The sequence below is a fragment of the Girardinichthys multiradiatus genome, chromosome 18 (assembly GCF_021462225.1).
Source record: "Girardinichthys multiradiatus isolate DD_20200921_A chromosome 18, DD_fGirMul_XY1, whole genome shotgun sequence".
NCBI classification, from domain to species: domain Eukaryota; kingdom Metazoa; phylum Chordata; class Actinopteri; order Cyprinodontiformes; family Goodeidae; genus Girardinichthys; species Girardinichthys multiradiatus.
The window spans coordinates 31,347,952-31,371,199 of record NC_061810.1 but is presented as its reverse complement, the minus strand read 5'-3'; the positions used below and the strand labels follow the sequence as shown (position 1 = coordinate 31,371,199).

At 37.5% G+C, this 23,248-nt stretch overlaps 2 protein-coding genes across 4 annotated transcripts in view; both read left to right on the top strand.

The window, feature by feature from the left end:
- The window catches only part of LOC124883775 (SR-related and CTD-associated factor 4-like), a 46,445-nt gene extending 45,479 nt beyond the window's left edge, over positions 1 to 966 (top strand). For both annotated transcript variants that reach the window (XM_047391099.1, XM_047391100.1), the window contains exon 18: positions 23 to 966. In XM_047391099.1, coding sequence (XP_047247055.1) covers positions 23 to 456 — 434 coding nt within the window. In that variant the 3' untranslated portion in view covers positions 457 to 966. The remainder of the gene's footprint in view (positions 1 to 22) is intronic.
- An 874-nt stretch (positions 967 to 1,840) lies between these two features.
- LOC124884248 (rho guanine nucleotide exchange factor TIAM1-like) overlaps positions 1,841 to 23,248 on the top strand; it is an 80,284-nt gene continuing 58,876 nt past the window's right edge. Inside the window, exon 1 of one of the 2 annotated variants that reach the window (XM_047392061.1) lies at positions 1,841 to 2,181. The gene's annotated coding sequence lies outside the window, so the exon portion shown is untranslated. Of the gene's footprint in view, positions 2,182 to 2,281; positions 2,647 to 23,248 lie in introns of those variants that run through there. The other variant, XM_047392062.1, reaches the window with a different exon arrangement.

Genomic DNA, 23,248 nt, shown 5'->3' with positions numbered 1-23,248 from the left:
ACTGTTTTCTTTTTTGCAACAGGAAATATTAACGCTCCAGTGGAGTCCACAGAAGATTCTACTGGAAACAATGATCCCTCCTCAGCTATTGGTGATGGCAACCAGCTCGGCTCTCCAGCATCACAGGTTTTAATGCTGCCAAACCCTACAGTCATGCAGGGTCCCCCCAGACCAGGAATGCCACCTCTGCATCCTCCGCTTGGCATACCAAATCCTCACATGCGTCCCTTCTCTGCTCCTCCAAACATGCAACGCATGCCCTCGCAAATGATGCCAGGAGGGCCGATGTTTCCGTCAAACAGATTCAGAATGCCCCTGCCCTTTCCTCCTCGGGGTCCTCCTTTCCAACGACATCCATCCATGGGACCAGAGATTATGAATGATGGGGAGAGGGGGCATTTCCGAGCCATTAGACCAGGATTTGGACGCCCACCATTTCCAAGAGGGAGGTGGTAGAGAATAGTTTATAATGAACCTGAAGGGGAGTCTGTAAAACATCTGTTAAAGGTTTTCACAAAATCTGTGTCAGCAAGGAAACCTGTGAGCACCTGGTGGCGCTGTATCTTCTGTTCAGACTTGCTCCTTTTCTCCGTTTCCGACACTAACAAATTAAAACACTGTATTCCGAAGATGCTCCTGTAAGTTCACCAGAGACGTTTTTTCCTGTTTGTTTTTTGCTGTATGTCCTGAACATGCGTGTATATATTTACCTTTTTGTATATTTACATTTGTGTATGCTCCCCTCTGATGGCATTATATGTTGTTTTAAATACTCAGCATTTCTCTTCTGAAGTACAAAAAATAAGAGAAAATCTATCCTATCCGTTTTTAGCAGCTGACATGTCAGAAAAAAATAATTTAATCTGCCGCCAGTAGAGGGTGGAATAAATCCTACTTCTAAACCTGTGATACATTAAGGTCACACCTTGTACAACTATGTGCACTGAATAAAAAATATCCACCATTTCCCGATGTGTTTTTGTGTGGTTACGGTTCTGCCTCGGTTTAACTATTTCTATTAAATTGGTCAGTTCTGCAAAAGGGTAAAGTTTTCTTTTTCCTACAGGTACATCTTGCTAAGTTATAATAAAAAATGAATTTATTTCAGTTATTTAATTCAAAAAGAGAAACTCAGATTAATTACAAACAGAAACGTATGTGAATTGTCTGCCTCTGTTAATTTTAATGAAAGGAAATTCTAATATAGAAGGCCAACAAAAAGGTTTTCTTTATTGCAGAGGTTATGCCTAACACAAACATGGAGAAGACTGATGACAGTTTTCAAGTAGACCTAATTAAAGAAAGCTACCTGTTCACAGAGTGCTGTAAGCATGTTAATGGAAAATTAAGTGGAAAGAAAAAGTTTAAGGATAAAAGGGTGCACATGCAACAGGGATAATTGCCTATAGAATATAGTGAAACAAAGCCTAAGGTTTTGGAGGCATTCACAATGTGTGTACTGCAGCTAGATTTTGGTGCTTCAAGAGCAGTCACAGAGTACCCAGGACATGGGGTACAACTGTTGCATTCCTTCATAATCCTCTCAAGATGGTTATCCATGTTGCTTGGGCATTTTTCGCTTCCTAATTTTCTAATTTACTGAGAAGCTGTAAGCTACAATATTCAAATGTCACACGAATCAACATAAAATATATCACTCTATAGAATATATCTAAGTAAGTATTCTTATATTTAGGAATAGTAATCTACATTTTGTTTATTCCAGTGTCAAACATCTTGTTGAATTTATAAAATAAAAGAAGTCCAATGAAAGGGATTCTGTTTGTGGAGGACGCACAGGCATTGCACCGATACAAATTTTAATCAAGACCTCGTATGTTTAAAGGCAGAATTTACCTGCTGCATGCATTTTGCAGTTTCATCTTGGAAAAACAACTAATTGCGTGCAAACAGCAGTAGGTCATTTGCATGGACTGGCATCTGATTGGCTCTAAGAGTAGGTAAGTGGCATTGTCATGATCCAGTTGCGCGCCGTCTCCAAGGGTCGTGGACTCCGCCCCTCTCAGTGATATGGAAACAACACGCATGGTCAGTGGACGCACACAGACGCTTGGAGGAGCGGCAGCGTTCCGTGCCATAGATGAGTGAAACCGGCATGAAGAAAATGGATACCTCAGTGTCTGGAAAGAGGCAGCCACATCCCAGAGAAGGTGAAGACAGGTATGTATATAAATGAGGGGAACGGGAAGCATGTTGGCCTTCCTAATGAGAGGGAGGAAAATATAAGCTCGGTGACGGATCCTGCGTCTGCGTGGTCCCATCGCCGCGTACACGCATGAGCGCGTCACTCATACAAGTTTCCTGGAGGCGAGACGCTGGCGCACTGAAGTGCGTTGCGGTGCGGTCCAGTGGGCAAGCCGACAGGATGCGCTTTTTACCCTCAGGGTGCGCAGCGTTTGGCGTCCGATGGGCCAATCCAGCCACAGTCGCTCGTTTCGGCGTGCAACAGCGGGCATGTGCCTGAATGACGAGACACATCAGGTTCAGTGCATGCATGTCCAGACATATGACTTTCAATTCTACTGCAAGAATACACCATGACTGAGAAATTTTGCAAGATATGCATAACATGCAGCATTCCGTCCAGCTCCATATCGTCACATCTTCCTTCTATGATCTAGAGCGGTAAAATTCGTGCTTAATCTTTATTATTTGGGTTTTTATCGCTTTTGTTGTTGTTTCGCTGTTAACCCATTACATTCCGTATTGAAAATGCTTAAATACAGGTGACTCATCTGAAAGGTGATTAGGCACTGGTGCTGATGGTTTACTCCAGTGACCTTATCGTGTCATGTTGTTGCAGCGTCACAGCAACAATCTGCTGCTGACAGTGTCTTCTTCCTCTATTTTTTTCTGTAGATAATACAGAGCTTTGTTATTCATCATGTTTTGAGGTAATTCTACACGTTGTACCTTAACAATAATAATTTCTGTTCATCATTTTTTGCCTTCACTTTAGATGTTGTGTTTTGAGGAGCATGAACAGTAAATGATTTCATTATGTGAAAAACATTTGCTGTAAATGGTTGTTCAGTTCAGTCTGCTAAGAGAAACACAGCTTTTGCACACACAGACAACGTTACTCTTTGCTGGGAGGCAGATTCTCTCTCTGCAGCTTGCATTTATGGCGACCCAACACAAGCATGACCCACAAACTCAAGGTAGTGTCTTGCAACTGCAGCAAAATGCCTTTTTTCACCCTTCCAGAATTGTGTTAAGAATACTGTTTTAGTTGCTGGAATACTTGAAATGTGAATGGAACTGGTTGTGGCAGCAGTGCCTCTTCTTTCTGTACCCCAGTGGTTAAGGAAAATAAATCAGCTTACATAAATATACCAACAGTTGGACACTCAAACTTTAAGAGAGGTAATATATAAAATCTTTGCTTGTTAAAGTTTAGGCATTTGTGAAATAACCTGTTCACAACTTGTATATTAATGTAATGTGTAATATATTTTATGTATAATGTCTTGGTAAAGGGTGGGGCCCTCAGAGGTTAGTCATTGTCACCCTATATCCAAACTTTTTACTGTTGCCAGATATCCTATATTTGAAATAAAAACTCACTGAAGGCAATACTTGATTCACAAAAACATCTTTAGTTAAAATTGGTCTGACTTTTGGTCAGCCATAGTACTACAATGAAAGCTAAATTGGTGATATATATGCATTGGTCAGGAACCAGCAATGTGCTGCGCTGTTTGTTGACCTGTTCAGTGAGATGCTCCAGGTTCAGTTATGTTGGTTTGAATGGTGGGCAACACTTTGTAGAAAGAACAAATGTTTTTCATGATGAAAATTAATCTGAGGATTTTAAAAGGAGTGCCCCACGGCTCAATATTAAGCCCCATTTTCCGTTTTTATTAATAACATCTGAAAGAACAGTTTTGCATTTGAAGTGCATCTTTTTACAGATTACAATATTCTTTGCTCATTTTGCTCTTTTCTGAAATTTTGATGTTTCAAACTGCATTTTGGCTGATATGGACATGACTGGTTGTCCTAAAATTGGCTCTTAATATGAAAAAAGCTTTGTTACACTTTGTTCATGTAGTAATGCTAAAGATACACTAAAGTTTAATGCCTTTGTCTATGAGAGTTTGCCTTCTGGGTCAGATCTCCTTCAAAAAATAAATGTAATCTCAAGGGCTTTTATGGTTAAATAAATGAAATACAAAATGAGTGATTACAAAATGTATGCATGGTTAAACAAAAGCCGTTTGAATTTGGCAGGTGAAGTGGAAAAGTGTGGACCCCCCCCCCCCACCACCACCACCACCAAAAAAGAAAGCCGAATGACCTCAGTGTTGAGGGATGTGTCCTAAAGGTGGTAACTTGAACCCATCTGTGTGACATGCCTGTTGAGAAAGCTGACCTTCTGTTTGTCCCTGTTTGTGTGGTTGAGCTGCAGCCAGCTTTGCTGTTTTCTGGCTTCTCCAATGTTAGACCAACTGTCTGCTCATGAAAGAATGTCTGCACATTCGTATGGTAATTTGTCAGCTTTTCAGACAATCCATGACTTTGTTCTTCATGTATGTGCTACCAAAACACAGTGTTTTCTTGATATGTGCATGATAAGTGCTCATACATACTCTTTTGGAATTATTCATTTCCATCCCACTGGCACATAACTCTTCTCTCATTTGCAATGTACATATTAACGCCATTCTGATGTTATGTTTAGTGTCAAGTGAATAATAAATAAAGTATGGTGTGATAACATCAGTGTAAACCATTCATTAGAATGCAACTTACCACCACATACTGTGTTACTTAGCATGGTTTGGGTTCCTGGTTTTATCTATGTTAAAACAATTTAGTCAGGTTGTTGGCTTATTGTGGAAAATATTTTTAAAAACAACAGAAAAGGCAGATTGTGTGTGATGTGGAAACATTAGAGAACATAACATTTAAACCACAAAAGTAGAAAACATCCAAAATAGACAACTTTTTAATATTGACCCCAACCGAAGTAATTTAAGTTAAAACCTTCAGTACATTTCCATACATTTCTTTGTGTATTAGCAGCTTAATATCAATTCTTCTTGGGATGGAGGCAGTTACCCTGTGGTTTTTACTGAGGTGTAATGGAAGCCCAGATTGATTTTATAGCAGCCTTCAGGTAATTCTGAAGGCTGTTGTCATCTGCATTGATATACCCCATTGAGAACTTATTGGGTGTTTGGGTTTTCATTTGAATTTGGGGTTTTCATTATCTGTAAGCTATAATCATCCAAATTACAAGAAATAAAGGCTTGAAATACTTTACTCTATTTTTACGTAAGTGACAAAAATATAGAACTTTTAATTCTAATTTTATGACACGTACCTGTACATCATTTTAGAAAAAAGTAGATTAGGAATTGTATGATCCTTAAGTTCATTCTAAGTTCATGCCTATAGTACTGCTCTGTGATAATCAAGCATAATAAATACATGGGTTTTCTCATGAATTATAGCGGGCCAAAAATTCTAATCAAAATGTTCTAGAAAGAAACAAGGAAGGACTTGAGGTATACTTTGAGCTTTAAAGCCAGTTTAGGCTCCTTTTAAAAACAACAGCATTTTGAAGACTTACAGTAGGTTGCTATTTGCAATCGTGGGGTTAGCTAATGTTTGGGTCCAAGTATGCTCATGGACAATATTCTATGGTTCTCAAGTACCTTCCACAGTGGTTATGGCGTTTAGAAACATAGTGACAAAAACACTCAGAAATCTCATCACAACTCGGTTCCACTTTGTCTGGACCAGTGAGCAAAAACACATCAACAGCTGTCAAAAATACACGTGGTGATGGTCCCAGTTTCACATGGGTGATCAAGTCTTGTGATTTCAGGATGAATAATGGATGCTAAGTGCACTAAACTGCTGAGGCTATGAGTCACTTTGTGGAGACCAGAGTAAGGCCAACTTCCCTGTAGGATCAGTCAAAAAACAAATTTAGTAAAGTCTTTAATGTATCTAGCGTACTTTTCTCTATGCATCTATTTAGTGGATACAAGCAAACGTCAAGGTTTATTGGACTAAACGTAGTAGATTTTTCCCATCAAAGGTCATTTGTGACTATTCACATTTTAACAGAGACTTTGGAGCAAATACTGTTTAATATCTGGTTTACTCACCAACCTCAACATCCTCCTGCAGCAACAGCTTGAGAGCAAAAAACATAGTTTTTGTACTTGTCAGCTCACTTTTTACTCTCTGTCCAGTCAGAAATCATTTAAACAGATGTGCCCCAATCAGAAATTTCCAGTATCTGGTTTTGTAAAGCTTTAACCTGGGAACACTGTTTTTAAGTAAGTAGCAACCCCATTGCACTTCCACAATCAAAATCAGCATTTTTACCACGCTAATTTGGATTTCTTTTGCAGAACTATAATATATAAAGATTTAGAAACAGTTTTAAAAAATATTGTTTAAAGCGTTCTAAAAGCAGCCTTAAGTCATTTAAATCAGGATCAGAGATGATGCCACACTATATATGAGAACGCAGCTACTGTAAAACAGTTTTACTGAAATTATTGAGGGGTCGTTTTAGCATCCTGTACTAGCCGTTAGCATGGTTCGTGTATTTAGCACCTTTCCTTTTCCATGGCAGACATTAGTTGGAGGCTAAAACGGATAAAACAGAGCAACGTTGCTGTACACCCTTTAGCCTTACAAAATAGTTTAATTTTTAAAAGCTTTACATTAAATTAAATGCTTAATTTGTGATAAATTCCACAATCTTTGCGATGAGAAGACCTAGTAGGGGAATCCCATTTAAACCTGCAAAACTCTGAGTAATTGTTTTGACATAAGAAATGCAATGCAACTGCAAAAATACATTTGAAATTTTTCACAAGTTGGTCTAAATGATCTTTTATCCCTTTTGATATAGGCTATGAATTAATCTCAAAATTTTAGCTACCTAAACCTGGGAGTGTTGTGAATCTTTTTAATAGGTAACACTTAGGTTTTATAATACATGCAAGTGCTTTAAAAAGCTAATGAATGAATTTTCAGTGCCACCCGTCACTGAAAATAGATAACGCTCAGTCTTTTTAACCCGGTAACGGCATCAGTGCAGCCATGTAACTGTTTGAGTTTCCATCTGGACAGTGATTGGTCAGGGTCTAACAAGGAGAAAATTGCATGCAAATGTTGGGCCGAGTGTTTTGTCTAACTAGCTCAACATACAGCTGACCAAACGAAGCAGCTTGAGAAGTTGCACTTCAATATGTTCAAAGGATCCCTAATAAGCAATACTAAGAGCTGTAGCCCATGCTAGTGTAGGTTCAGCCTTGTCCGATGGATTTGAGCTTTTTTTTTCTCTGAACTCTAAATTATTTTCCTCTCCCATACTGCTGTCTTTGATGTTGACTCTTGAGAGTCAACTCTCAACTGGAGACCACTGGATCATCCACTAATGATCTCTACCAGGCACTGGTTAGTGCTTTCATGTCTTGCACAGCACTTACATTTTTTTTTTTCAGAAATATGTTGTGCAGGGTGCTGTTTGGTACAATGGATCATCTTATTATAGGAATATGGGTGTGGATGGGGTTGATGTGAAAGAGGAGGATGTGTGCAAAATATAAAAACCTTCAATGGATTAAATTTTCTCCACCATTTTCAGTTTGGCTGCCAAACTAAATTCTTATTTTATCGTCGGTGATGGGCTTTAGGATTGTGTAATATTTCTAAAATAGATTTTGCAGGTCTGCTGTGACCTTATGAAATGTAATGCAACTTGTTTATGATCAGTATTGTTTATTTACTCCATGTCCTTCATCTTAATAGAGAACAACAAGGAATTTAAAATCACAACTACATCATTTCGAAAACATTGTTTTAAGTTGTCTGTGCACATTTGCTATAGTAAAACAATGCAGCTATTTATTAACTGGCCTTTATCCAGGCTCTTCTGGGCAACAGGACTGTGATGTAGTCAGTTAGACATGGGATCTGGTGCCTTGAGAAAGGCATGAACCTTGCTGACTTTTACCACATCTGGTGCTAGTAACAGTCTCTCTGGAGAACAAAGAAGTAATAATTGATGTCCCTAAACAGTAACCAAAAATGGCATTTAAAAATATTCTCATCTGTCACATTTAAACATAGAGACAAGAGGTTGAGGTGCTGTCTTACTTTATAAACCAGCACAGGTTTGTATACATGTAAAATAAATCAGGACAAGTGACCTTAATCTAAGAAGAAAAACAACAGTTGTTTTTTTTATTTAGAATGGTTGTTCTTAGGCTTTTTAAGCAGAGTTTTATAGCATGTTTTCATTTTCACAATTTCACAATACATATTCTTGAAAATAGTCATTTTAACTTTGTTTGAAGGTCATTGCTGTAAACCCTGCTAACATACAGCTATATGTACCCTTTTATTATCTGGGACAGACATTGATTTAAATAAAGGATTGTGATGTGACAATAAAGCACGCAGGCTTGCAATTCAACCCTCATACGGTTACACCAAACTGGGAAAAAAGCAACAGATCTGTAAATTTTATGAATCACTTTCACTTTCATTCTGAAATTTTCCTCATTTGTTTGTGTAATTCACCCTTTCTATGGATGTCATAAATAACTGCAGCTGTGTGTGAGATTCTGTTGAAATGTTGAACACAATTAATATGTTACCTGCTGTAAATAACTCTCTTGTTGTCTTTATTTTGTATAAATCTAAATTAGTTAGAGATTAGATCTCAGAGACTGAGGTTAACAGCTAGTCCTACTGAGGCCAAGACCAAAGCAGACTTCTGCCATCTTAAAATAATTCCACTTTCAAAACAATAATGAGGATTTATAGTGAATTTTATTTAACGACCCCTTAAATCATTGCCATGTTTGTATTTGATATTGATTTACCCATAAGCTGACGATTAGTTACTTGGGAGATACAGGTTGGAGGCAGTGCATCACCAATGTTCCTTCCTGTGTGAAACACGCCCTGAGAACGGAACATGTTAAGCATTACTGGTCAGAATAACTTGGAGACATTAGGGTAAATCAGTGTAACAACAGAAAATATATCAGCAGTCTGTGCTTTGTCAATTTTCACACTGCCTTATTTTATTATGCAGTTACCTAGCAGAAACACTTCTCAGGACCTTTTTCCTCACAGGAATATCATTAGTGCTGCATTGCCTCAGATTTACATGTAAATAATTAGCTTTGTACTAAATAACCATCTAGTGTGAACGTGACAACTGTTTAAAGGTGGTTATAATTGTGCTGTTTTGTTGTTTCAAGACAGTAGAAGTCCGCTTTGGCTTTGGCCCTCTCTGTCTAGCTGTCAGCTTCAGCCTCGGGGCCCAAATATTCTGGATTTACACTGAATAAAGATGCCGAAAGAGTTATTTACTGCATGTGAAATAATAACTGCTTATTACATTTTAATAGAACCTGACTTGAAAAATCCCCTTGTCCTTTTAAGGAAATATAAGGAAAGAAACAAACACTTCAAGAGAGCTCTGTTGACTGTCTGTGTCCATTCGCTAACAATGATGGAAGTGGAAATCATTTGATTTTCTTGCCCGCAAATGCATTAAATGACAGTTTATTTAAAACTCTAACATATCTGGGTCCCTGGACAGGACCAGCAATGTAAAATATTGTAGAAAGTCGGCAACCGTAGTTTCACCAACCAAATTCCTTTTAAAAGGAATCGATTCATTGGATGTCCAGTTCCATCTGCTCCTGACTGAGTGTAGGCCTAATAGCCTTATGCCAGTAGTGAAAAAGCTGCTTTTAGTTTAGCTGAGCAGCACACAAGCAATCTACATTTCTGAAATGCCTGTGGTGACAGTAGACAAGGCGTCAGCATTAACCCACATCATTCATGCAATTTGTTTTTAATCAGTGTTCTGTTTGTTAAAGAAGAGGTGCTTAGGGGTAGGGTCACAGAGTATGTTAATTGACATATCTTCATGCTTTATCATGCGCTTCCAAGTTCTTTTTTTTAAAACACAAGGCAGCATTTCTTTCGTTACTAACTGAAAAAGATAAAAAGGGGCAATAGTGAGTTTTTTTGTGCACATATACTTTGGAATATCTTGACCCTAGTTGGGTGAAATCAAGCTCAGAGCTTCATCTCATGTAATCCCTCTCTAAACAAGGCACTTTTGTCTTTGCGAGGACATTTCTTTTATGTTATCAGGGTCAAAACCTTCTGAGCCATGTTAAGCTTCTTATAGAGGGAGCCAGTAATTTTTTTTAATTATTATTTTGGCTAAATTCACTATGAATTAAAACACTGTCCACCCTGTCTAATAATATAATATATAGCAAAACTGAGATTGCCATTTTTCCACCACTGGTCCACATGCAAATGAGAGTCTTTGTAAAGAAAAATGTTTGATCTTTAAAATAAAAAAGCTTATAAAGAAAAATCAATCAATCAAAACTTTATTTATAAAGCACTTTAATTTACCATAAGGCAATCAAAGTTCTGAACAGGTGAATAAAATACAAGATTATATCATAATAATAAAAGCAGTTAGCAATAACAATACAATAAAAGCATTATAATAAACATGATAGCGTGGATGCCATCTTTACTATCGCTTTTTTTTTATTATCAGCTATTCCACATCTGTGTTTCTAAATAAACTACAAATGTAAGATAAAGAAGTTAATAAATAATCGGAAAAGGTCAATGGGGGGCAAAGAAAAGATGACCTACGGTAGTTTTGGAAGAATCTTCACCTAGAACAGCTTTAGCTAGTGTTGACATCAACACTTACTGGTGAAGCTGAGCTATAACAGCACTTTCGATGGGAATCCCAACAAGCTTTTAAACACTTTTTTTCAAAATATCAATTTAAGAAACATTCAGAACAGTAGACTAATGCTGACCTCAATTTGCCTTAGGAGTTGGACCTTGGATGTTCCAACCCAGTTGAGGACATTCTAGCTGCAAGTCGGAAAACCATCAGGCTTTACTAATTATTGTTCTAAATAAATAGAAAGAAAGAAATGTGAAGAAATAAATGCTACTGATGGCATTTTATTTCTGTACATTGCATGACTCCAGCAAATGGATTGTATAACACTATTTGTTTAAATCATTTAAACTTGTCTGATTTTGTATGTAGGGGACCAGGTAAGTAGCGCAGGTTTTTTGGTTGTAGGTTAGGTGCGATCAAAAGAGCATGAAATTAGTTTTCTGTGCAAAAACAAGCGATTAGCATGTCCAACATCTGGTTTTTAGATGTTGCATTGGTTTATTGGAGGTACACAGGACCGGATCTACCCCACTATGTGTGACACTAGTTCAATGCGTTCCAAAGTGACAGGAGTGGACTCAGGGTTGGCCAACAGAACCCTGATTTTCCAAGTCAGAATTTTGTTCCGAGAGATTTCTATTTGATTTCTTTTTCAACTTGAAACTTGGAAATCCCAACTGCTGAGTACGAACAGAAAGCACCATAAGATCATAGCTCTTGTTTTCTCTCCTCCCTGACTGTCAGGGTGTCTCACACACACTTGGCTCAGGGCATGTTTCACTGCTCAGTGTGCATGCAAAGCTGTTTCACTCTTATATTCTCCTCTGTTATTTCTCCGCGTCGTCCTCTGCATTCCATTACCTGTGTCACAGCTGACGTGATTACTATACAAGATGTGCTGTATTCTTCTCATTTAGTCCATTAGGTTGCCTGAATCATGGGAATTATGCATTACAGCAGAGTGCTGTTTCATTTTCCAGAATCAAGCTTTAACAAGCTTACTCTTTAAACATAAAAAAGAATGCCAAAATTAAGATTACTTTCTTGTGGTGTAATATTTCTTGGTAAAAACTGCTATCCAGTGGCTGTCACCATGTGACTGTTAGGTGGAGTAAGTTTAGTTGATTATTATGAGCCCCAGATATAAAGGTGAGTGCTTAAATAACAACACCCTGTTGTATCTAGGATTGAAAGTCTTAAAGTAAGAAAGGAAGTAATACTTGAATTACCCTGTTTCTTCATAAGTGCTTAAGTAGAAGACAGCTGGGTTAATTTGGTTCTAGACATTGTTGACTTGTAAGTTATAGTCAGAGCAGTCTGTTCTATTTATAAGACTGACCAGAAGAGTAAAGGCTGTTGTTGCTGCTAACTATTACTTTTGCCAATAAAGTGTAGCTTGGCTGATCTGGAATAAAAATAGAAATCTTTAATTTTGCAGTTATTGTTATGAAAAATGCAACAAAACCCATTATTGCTAACATTAAAGTTAGCAATTTGTGTAAATATCACGTTTATCTTAGAGGTAAATTATGGAGTGAGAGAACAAGCTTTCCTGCTGGCAATAGATTTGTAGTTCAGGAGGTTGGAATTATAGGAAGGGAGGGAAGAAAGAATCAGCTGGAGTGTGTGTGTAGGGGGGTGGGAGGGTTCAGGTTATTAAGTCACTCCCCCTCTTTTCCTCTCTCAGTTCCCCAACTCCATGCAAACAGTAGTCATTCATAGTAGTCATTCTGCTGTGAATTCACTGCAGAGGTCTTAAAATTTGCTTCCATTTTATTTGAGCGATATCTTTTGTTTACTCCATGGCAGAAAACAAAAGAACACCTGCATGTCCATTAAAAGGTAAGTTACTATGTTCGCTGCTTAGTGTTATTTTTGGCGTTGAAAAGACTTGTTTTGTGCTGCAAAAGACAAAAACCCAGCTCTGCAAAGCAGGTAAAACATTTTGAGTGTGTGTCATGTATGCAGTTTAAGGTTGTAAGGCATGGGTTTGTATGTCAGTAAAAACAGATTCATCCAGTTGCTTGAACACTCCAGTTAGATAATCAGAATTTGTATTTGTATTGGATTCAGTTTCAGGTTTCCACGAATTCTCCTTTTTTGATTATTTTTTTTTACTCTATTTTGAGACCATATCTTTGGGTTTTAAAGAGTCTCGTCCTGTTTCTAACATTTGTTAAACTTTATAGGTGTAATTGAACATTGTTGTGACACCACAGCTGTTTCTGTTTGTTAATTCTCACAGTCCAAACAGAGGCGCTCAGAGCCAAATCAACGTGTTTTTACAGACAGCTACAATTGAAACTAACAAACGTGTTGCTGGTTGGAGAGGTGTGCTGTGCGTACCACCCCCTTCTTCACACATACATGGCAATTTGACTCTGTGCCCACTGACTTAGCCAGCTGAGAGGCGTATCCTCTCTGGATCAGTTTCAGCCTTCCATTCCTCATCTATGCTTTTACATTAGACATTAATGTGCAAAGAGGGCGTTTTTACACCCAGCTTGAGAGGGTCATGTATGAAAGGGACCTATGTTTTCCACCATTTTATACTTGTAATACTACAGTGTTGAGCAAAATATTACCTACAACTGAGGTCAGTAGGCCATTATTTGCCCTCCATTCCCTGCAGGACACAAACAAGGAAGCCCATCTCTGTCATTGGAATGACAAATCAGTTGCTGGTGCTGGGACTGGTGGTTTTGTGATGCTGGGAAAGACAAATGATGAATTGCAAATGTGAGAGGTGGTCAAAGTCAAAAAGAATCCCCAGAGCACATCCTGGAGGGGGGTAGCTGCAGACTTCATGATGTCTCAGTTCATTTAAAATCAGAGCATTGTGTTTAAAAGCAGCTGTGATTCCCGCGGTGAGAAGAAGGGCGAGAAATGGTCATCTGCTGTCATAGTTATGGTAATGGATGTGCCCTTCAAGGCTCAGCAGGACAGGGGGTCAGAATCTGATGGCCTGGGTTGTAAATCTTAACAGTGCTTTTGTTATAACTCAAGTGCAATCTTAAAAATTAGATTTTTTTTAGATTTGTACAGAAATAAAATGCAGAGCATTCAATTTGCTGCTGTTTTTAGAAGAGGCAAATGTGTGTATGAACTGGTTTGGATAGTCTGGCATCTTAAGCTTTGAAAGTCCAGTGAACAGCGAAACAAAGGCTGTATTGTAAATTTACAAGCCAAGAGCATTTGTCAGGATCACGTGCTCTTTCAGATACAAAGCTTGTAACGTTTTGGCCATATAAGCAGAAAATAGGATGATAACCACTATGCAGAAATCTCTCTACACCAGTCTACATCAGTTTTTTGTAAAGCCAATGTCATTTCAAGCACATGGAGATTTGTTAACATTAAAATACTTATTTGTAGTGTTTAGCTCTGCCATATTTGTTACTAACCTTGAAAACCTGGTGATTTCCAGGAAGCAGTGGAGTCCAGTAAAAAATCAACTTTTTAGGCTCCAGCATATGCAGGATAGTAAAGATGACTAATATAAACTATAAACAGAATTGCTGAGAGGACATTGGCTAATTTTCTACCTTGTTTTGTGCAATCATGTAGGCTGGGATCATGATTGTTTCAATTTTGTGGAACAGTGCATCACAGCAGAATGATGGGAGCTTCAGGGGACTTATTGTTGAGGTGCACAAGAGACAACTTCATGCTTTTTCTGTGTTTTCAAATGTTTTACATATAGCCTTGATGGTGAGCTGAAGAAGATATGCAGGAAACCACAAATTCTATCTTCCTTTTGTTTTTTTATAATTTGAGAAGTTATTCTCACATCCATGATGAGGTAGGGGACACACAGGTGCACCTTTCCCCCAATGCAGCATGTAGCAAGAATATACATATTCTCTCTCCAGTTTCCATTTGCAAAACATCCTGAAACTTGAATTCCCTGCTCATTAATATTGGAATCATAAAGACGAACATTCATCTTGACGTTGACCCAGTTGTGATTTTGAGTGTAGTGTGTACTTATGTTGCTCTATAAAAAGAAAAACACAAGCATGAATGGTTTTCCACATTTACTGACCTGGAAGCTGACGTTTGGCTTTCTGGAAATGCTCAAGTAAAATGTATGAATGGATCTATTGAAAAATATTGTTCCATTATTTTGATTATAACATTTTTGTCCCTTAGGTAATATTTAGGCATGCTTTAAGATGAGTAGCTTTGCTATACAACGATTATCCTTCCTGTTATCTGCTGAAGGTTTCACTCTTTCTTGCGCTCTCACAGCCTGAAGGAACCACAGACCTATTTTGACATGACATAGCTTTCTGCATCTGCATGCGTCTCCTGATGTATTTTCAAACACCTAACTGATTCTGAAAATAGCTAACCTTTGAGTCTTCACTCAGTGGCAGCACCCAGGGATTTTTCAGTTTAAACCAATCAAGCTGAGAATCTTTAGATCGACATAGTTTTACTATTTTTATAATTTTTTTAAAAGGTTGTTTATGATCCATGCCGTCTTGTTACTGTGCTCAATAAATAATATTTTTTAATCTTAAATTGATGCAGGTATATATAAGTCATTTAATTTATTAAATAAGTTAACAGTATATTATAACGCTATTGGGTTAACAAAATCATGTCCTTTCAAAAGCCATCATTTTAATTTACAGAAATCTTGATAAAGTAGAACCAGGTAAAATCCAAAATCTTGCTCTCTTTTGATAATGCTGTCAAAGTTACATATTGGTGCTGAGAGATCAGTTTACACCTCAAAGCTCACTTTTATTCGTCTCAACAGAATGCATCTGGCTCTACTCTCAATAACATTTCCACCAAACCTTTTTCAGACTAGGCCTGTCACAATCATCTTTGATATAGAGCCGTGCTTTGATATGATTACTGTCAAAAGAAATGTATGGAAGTAAATATGTGCCATCAGGATTTGAATAAAAAATGCCTCTGAAATTTGAATGTTGTATATTAGTGCTTACTTTTTCAGTGTTAAAATAAATTCAGAATATATTTTTAACCTAAAAAAAAAGTCAGTGTCATTATTTGTACATGGTTGCAATTTTCATTTGTTAAATAATTTCACATTACTATTTCAAAGTGATCAAATTTTCAATATACCTATTTTTTCAGTTTAATTTTTCAGTGTTAAAAAATTCAGCATATAAAAAATTAAACTTTTCAAAATTCAAATACAATAGTTTGATCGTCCTCAAATTCGCTGTCTCAAATTCAGCGTCTAAAAATTCGCTGTAAAAATGGCAAGGTTACTTCAGGTCACAGACATTAGCAATGGATGTCAGATTCCAACACCCAGCCAATCACATGACGCCACCGTCAAATTGAAGAAATACCAGCATCACGGAGGCTGGCGACCATGGAGGCGAACGCAAACCCTACGGTGAGTTTAATGCTTTCATATTTCTGTAGTATATTTTATTTTGCGCATGAAGTTTGATACATTATCTTAAAGCTTGATTTAAAACACGGGTTTGGGCCATTGTTAATCTTACACCATGTAGTGCTGGCATGTTACTTCTTGCTATCTCCTAGCAGCCCTCTCCGCGCTGTCCCACATCCAATTTCCTCCGTTTTATTTCAAAATGAAATACCACTTGCGCCAAGTCTAAAATCTTTAAAGAGAATTGATGGGTGGCGACTTTCTGGGTTGTTTGTAAGTTGTCTTAGGTGATACTGAGACGGGCAGTCTTAGTAAAGTTGTAACTTTTCAGCCGATACTACCGCTAATGTAGTAAGCTAATATGGCTGCTTCAAGGAGGGGCTGTGAACACTTCCGACATTTATTATAACCACAACCCCATTCTGTTCAGCTACTGTATTATTCATGTGACTTCATTTATGAATGAATTAATAAATTTATTGTCATTACAACATCATCCAAAATACCAGTTATCTACCAAACTGTAGATTTACTTGTGTTCGATATAGTTGCAACAATTTTAATGGGAGAAGAGCACAGTAGGACTGCCATCCTTTTCGTAAAATACGGGACGCGATTTGTTCCGTATTTCTGTATGTCCGACAGTAACGTCTATCACACACATATAAACATTTAGTGTAACAATAATTACAAAAATAAAACACAGGACATGTTAAGGTCAGCTAAATTGTGGCGGGAGCTAGTAAGGACCCCCAGAACGCTACGGACCAATGATGTTGTCACGGTTGCTTAGAGATGGACACTAAGCCCCTTTTGCGCTGCACCGCTGGAGCAAAGATACAGACGTGAGAGGGAAGACGCACATCCCAGGCTGAACAGTGTCAGTGAGGATTAATGCAAGCAATTTAAAAAAATGTTTATCGTTGAGCAGTGAGCTGCTGTATGATTTCAGACAGGATCAGGAGAGGAACACGGCTGACCCGTTAGAACCTAAAGAACCAGACATCAGCGTCTGTTCATCCCTCAATCATTTCCTGAAGTTGAGAATGCCTCAGGAGATGCTATGATTGATTAACCAAAAGGCGACAGCTTTCATCCATTATGCTTGTAATCTGTGGAATATACTTCAAGAATTTAAACTTAAAGTAATGATTAAAACCCTATGTACTGTTGCATTTCAGTAACTTACCACTAGGTACTGCATTTTAATGCATCTGTTTTGTCATGTAAAGCACTTTAAACTGTTCTGTGTATGAAATGTGCTACACAAAAAAAATTGTCCCTGTCTAAGGAGAAATATTTCGAAATTTACAGAGGTGATCAAAGTTTTTGTTTTATCTTATGCAATATTGGATATACATAAAATTTAAACAGAAATTTTATAAATTGTACGTGAGTCTTCAATGTTCATCTATTGAAGACTCAGGTACAATTAAAATCCCCACTATTTTGTTGTATCTCCAAAATATATTTTTGGTTACAAACAATGTTTGAGCTATGCTAAAATTTGTCATTAATGTTGTAATTATAGGCAAATTATGAATACGTTACACACTTATTTTAGGGTACGTGCTGATCAAGGGGTGGAAAATGTGGACGTGGCACGACTTATTTTTATGATTCGTGGAACAGGAAGAAGCAGTTTCATATCTGGGAAGAGTGTGCACAATCAAAGGTTTGTACAAATGACTACTTTCAATATGTGATGCTTTTCAATGTCTATAACATTAGCTTTGTGTGGTCTTCAATATGACGAGATTTGAAGGGCAGTTTTTAACCGTTTATTACTCCATACTTGAAGGATTGAGCGACTGTGGAGAGATCTGTGGACAGCTGTAACGTGCATCTACTATGATGTGCTACACTACCTTGAAGAAGAGGGATACCTCGACATTTCAAATGAAGCACCTCTTCTGTTGCCATTATGTCTTCCTGCCTCGTCTGCAGGATGATCTGGATACTTTCCGCAGTGGCAGAACAGAGGTACATTTTAATTGGACAATTTAATGTGTAGCATGTATACTATCATTCACTTAATTTTTAAAATAGTAATCTATAATATCTAACTAAGTAAATGTTGAGTTCTCTTGATCCCTTCTTTGTTTTCCAGGGTGTACAGATTCCCGAAATTGAATGGGAGGACAACGGGCTTCCTTTTCCCGAAGAGTCAAATGTCACAGTACCAAACTGTAATTTGCAACTGACTGACGAACAAATGGCAGTCTTAAGAAATGCAGTAAACCCAAAAGCCACATCACTGTCTTCTGGATGTGACATTTATATTGCTGCTGTTCAATTTTGCGAGCAGTTTTTTACTATGTGAAAGTTGTCCAGTTTACAGAACCGTATTGCTATCACACAGGGAAAAAAAATTAGAGCGAAACCCTGAGAAAAGGAGCAAAATGCTGATCATGTTACCACAAAGTTGAATTTTAGTGCTTTTATGGTAGACATGTTTGTAATTTGATTGTTTTTTTCTTTACTCAAAAGGAACCTAGTAGGTACATTTGTACATTGTAGGACTTTAAATTTCTTGCATAATAAGAATCAAAAAAAGTTTAGTTTGTCTTATAAAATTTATTTTCTAATACTTCAAGCATATATGTACTCATCTAACTACATTCAATAAACTTTTGCATAAAAAACAATTTCAGTTTCATATTTAAAACTGCCTGTACAAACAGTACTGACTCAGAGAAATGAAATATCTACTCTGAACATGGTGTTACTCTAGTTCCTCTAGTTTTGTCAAATTCAAAACTAGAGGAACTAGAATAACACAACAATGTTGTGTTACTCTAACGAGTAATACATATGATTACATATAATCATATGTATCGAACTTCTGATCTGACAAATCAGAAAAGTGAATTGATTCTACATTTCAACAAAACTGTTTCATTTTAACAAAGCTGCTTCACAAACAAAGAATTGCTACAGCTTAAATGTAGATTTTTTTTTTTTAACAGGTCGATCATTCAAAGCAAGCCAAAGTCAGTTTGCGTACAGGAAATGCATGCTAAAAAACCATCAGTGAAAGATTTGTAATTCCTGTAGTGAGAAGGAATTCTTAACATTTCGTAGCATGTAGCAGCTGTTGAGTAGTTTCCGTGAACAATCTCCACAGACAGACTTGCCGGCAGATTTTCCCATCCGCTCCAGAATTTCATCATGTCTTTCAGTTCAGGTGGTGTGGCTTTGGAAGAGAACAAAGCCACAATCACATTTACAAATCTAATTTGCCATACATCTGCAACATATGGATAACTTAGTATGTTAGTAAAACTAAAGTAACTGGAAATATTGACAGTTTTACATTTTATTAAAATCCAAGTCAGTTCTGGAGCTACATGTTGGGATAGAGCTAGACTACACAGAGAGAACACACAAACATGCATTTACTTCAACTGAGCTAAGATTAAAACTGAATTGTGAGGTACCACTGCAAGCAACTAAGAAAAAAATTCTACAGGGATGCTTCATTGAAAAGTTAGCTGAAACTACCCTGTAGTCACAAAATATATAAAAGACAAAGTAGCAGTTGAAAAAGGATCACTTAAAAAGACATTTACACTTTATGAGAATGATCACTTTTACTCGAGAAAACTCTGTGCTGTGGGGTTGCCACCTTTCAGAAATTAAAATAAGGACGCATGCTACAGCCCGTGTCACCTTTCTTTCATATGGTGGGATGGCTGGTGGAGTGATAGAAAGTATTTGATACAAAGTCTACTCAAGTACTGAGTAACTGATCATAACACCTTATTTAATGTTCGAAATTTCTCAGACAGCAAGAAATAAAGTTATGTGCAAATATGTATGTGGAGGCTGGTTCCAGATCAAATTTACCACGGGGGCCAATAGTCAATGTTTTTTCATGGGGTTATTTACAAAAGGATGAAACAAAAAACAGATATATTAAGTGAGTAGTCCAGAACTAGAGGTTGCAGATCCCTGATCTAGCAGATGGAAAGTGTCATTATATCTCACTAGAGCAGTTAAAACTGCAGCACCATAAGTTTTAAAGAATAAAAAGACATTTAGTATAATTTCTTCAGTGCCCCTCTTAGCCCCCCCTTAGTGCTGCCATTGGGCATGTTATTTCTTCATGGATAGGAAGACAGGTTATCCCAACTGGTAAATAACATTAATAAAATAATACATTAAATGACCACTGAACAATTATTCCTAAAATATATCAACATTTCTGAATAAAACACAAAGAAAGCCCTAACAACTTTTAATTGGGAAATATTTACTGTTATTTTATTAGTATGATTTGTTCTTTAAATGGCCACTTATATTATCTTGGCTCATACTATTATTCAATCAAGTTTAATCCATAATTAACATCTTAAGCAAGTACTCAATCCACTATAGTTTGCTAAAAGCACAATAAGAAACTGAATCAGTCATAGCATCTCCTGAGGCATTCTCAACTTCAGGAAATGATTGAGGGATGAACAGACGCTGATGTCTGGTTCTTTAGGTTCTAACGGGTCAGCCGTGTTCCTCTCCTGATCCTGTCTGAAATCATACAGCAGCTCACTGCTCAACGATAAACATTTTTTAAAATTGCTTGCATTAATCCTCACTGACACTGTTCAGCCTGGGATGTGCGTCTTCCCTCTCACGTCTGTATCTTTGCTCCAGCGGTGCAGCGCAAAAGGGGCTTAGTGTCCATCTCTAAGCAACCGTGACAACATCATTGGTCCGTAGCGTTCTGGGGGTCCTTACTAGCTCCCGCCACAATTTAGCTGACCTTAACATGTCCTGTGTTTTATTTTTGTAATTATTGTTACACTAAATGTTTATATGTGTGTGATAGACGTTACTGTCGGACATACAGAAATACGGAACAAATCGCGTCCCGTATTTTACGAAAAGGATGGCAGTCCTACTGTGCTCTTCTCCCATTAAAATTGTTGCAACTATATCGAACACAAGTAAATCTACAGTTTGGTAGATAACTGGTATTTTGGATGATGTTGTAATGACAATAAATTTATTAATTCATTCATAAATGAAGTCACATGAATAATACAGTAGCTGAACAGAATGGGGTTGTGGTTATAATAAATGTCGGAAGTGTTCACAGCCCCTCCTTGAAGCAGCCATATTAGCTTACTACATTAGCGGTAGTATCGGCTGAAAAGTTACAACTTTACTAAGACTGCCCGTCTCAGTATCACCTAAGACAACTTACAAACAACCCAGAAAGTCGCCACCCATCAGTTCTCTTTAAAGATTTTAGACTTGGCGCAAGTGGTATTTCATTTTGAAATAAAACGGAGGAAATTGGATGTGGGACAGCGCGGAGAGGGCTGCTAGGAGATAGCAAGAAGTAACATGCCAGCACTACATGGTGTAAGATTAACAATGGCCCAAACCCGTGTTTTAAATCAAGCTTTAAGATAATGTATCAAACTTCATGCGCAAAATAAAATATACTACAGAAATATGAAAGCATTAAACTCACCGTAGGGTTTGCGTTCGCCTCCATGGTCGCCAGCCTCCGTGATGCTGGTATTTCTTCAATTTGACGGTGGCGTCATGTGATTGGCTGGGTGTTGGAATCTGACATCCATTGCTAATGTCTGTGACCTGAAGTAACCTTGCCATTTTTACAGCGAATTTTTAGACGCTGAATTTGAGACAGCGAATTTGAGGACGATCAAACTATTGTATTTGAATTTTGAAAAGTTAAATCTTTTCTATGCTGAATTTTTTAACACTGAAAAATTAAACTGAAAAAATAGGTATATTGAAAATTTGATCACTTTGAAATAGTAATGTGAAATTATTTAACAAATGAAAATTCCAACCATGTACAAATAATGACACTGAATTTTTTTTTAGGTTAAAAATATATTCTGAATTTATTTTAACACTGAAAAAGTAAGCACTAATATACAACATTCAAATTTCAGAGGCATTTTTTATTCAAATCCTGATGGCACATATTTACTTCCATTCATTCCTATGTCATCATAGGGTTCATTCCTCTGTGTGGTTGCTAAATGTTCTGAACTGATTTGCATTTGGATATTTCCTTGTTAGGATAGATAAGTCTTTATTCATCCCCAAAGTGGGAAATTAAAATGTCATATAATTTAAAAAAATAAACACTATATCTGAAATAAATTTACAACATATCTAAACACTATATAATATAGAAAGAAGATATATAAACGAGGTAAAACATATATGTAATGACAGTATTGTACATTTATGGTTTTTTTATTGTGGAGTCTTATTGCTGATGGGAGGAAGGACCTTCTGAAGCATTGCTTCCTGCACTGTGGCAGCATCAGCTGCTGAAGGCCCGGAGCCCCCGCAGTGTTGTGGGAGCCGCTGTTCATAATGAATGTCAGTTTAGCCAACATCCTCCCCTCCCCACCTCCACTGTATAGTCCAGGGGACAGGCCACAACTGAACAGGCCCTCCTGATCTGCTTGTCCAGTTTATTTCTGTCCCGCTCTGTGTAGCCACTCCCCCAGCAGACCATAGCGTAGAACACGGCAGAGGCTAACAGCGTTGTAGAATGTCCTGAGGAGAGCCCTGCACCCTTTAAAGGACCTCAGTCTCCTCAAAAGGTGGAGGCGACTCTGGCCCTTCTTGGGTGTGTGGACTAGTCCAGCTTATTGTTGAGGTGAATACCCAGGTACTCATACCCCACCATCCAAGCCCTGGATGTTTACTAGTGAGGCACGAGTGGCTTTCCTGTGGAAGTCAGTTACCATCTTTGTCTTGTTGACGTTGATGCGCACATTATTCCATGTGCACCAGCCGACAAAGTCTGTGATGAGCTCCCTATACTCCACATCGTTCCCCTCAGAGACACGGCCCACAGTGGCCATGTCATCGGAAAACTTCTGGAGGTGCCTTCGTATTGAAAGAAAAGGTAGTGGACTGGTTACCAGAAATCCCTCACCCTCCTTCACAATTCAGAGATAAATATTTCTTACATTATTAAGTTTTTAAAATTTATAATATACCTTATTCTACCGTAAAGTAGAGTAATAGGCAAAATTCTATGGTAAAATAGCATGCAGTAAAACATTTTAGAGACAACAGTTTAATATTTACCTTTAACAGTATTCTTCATCTCTTTATTAATAGATTAG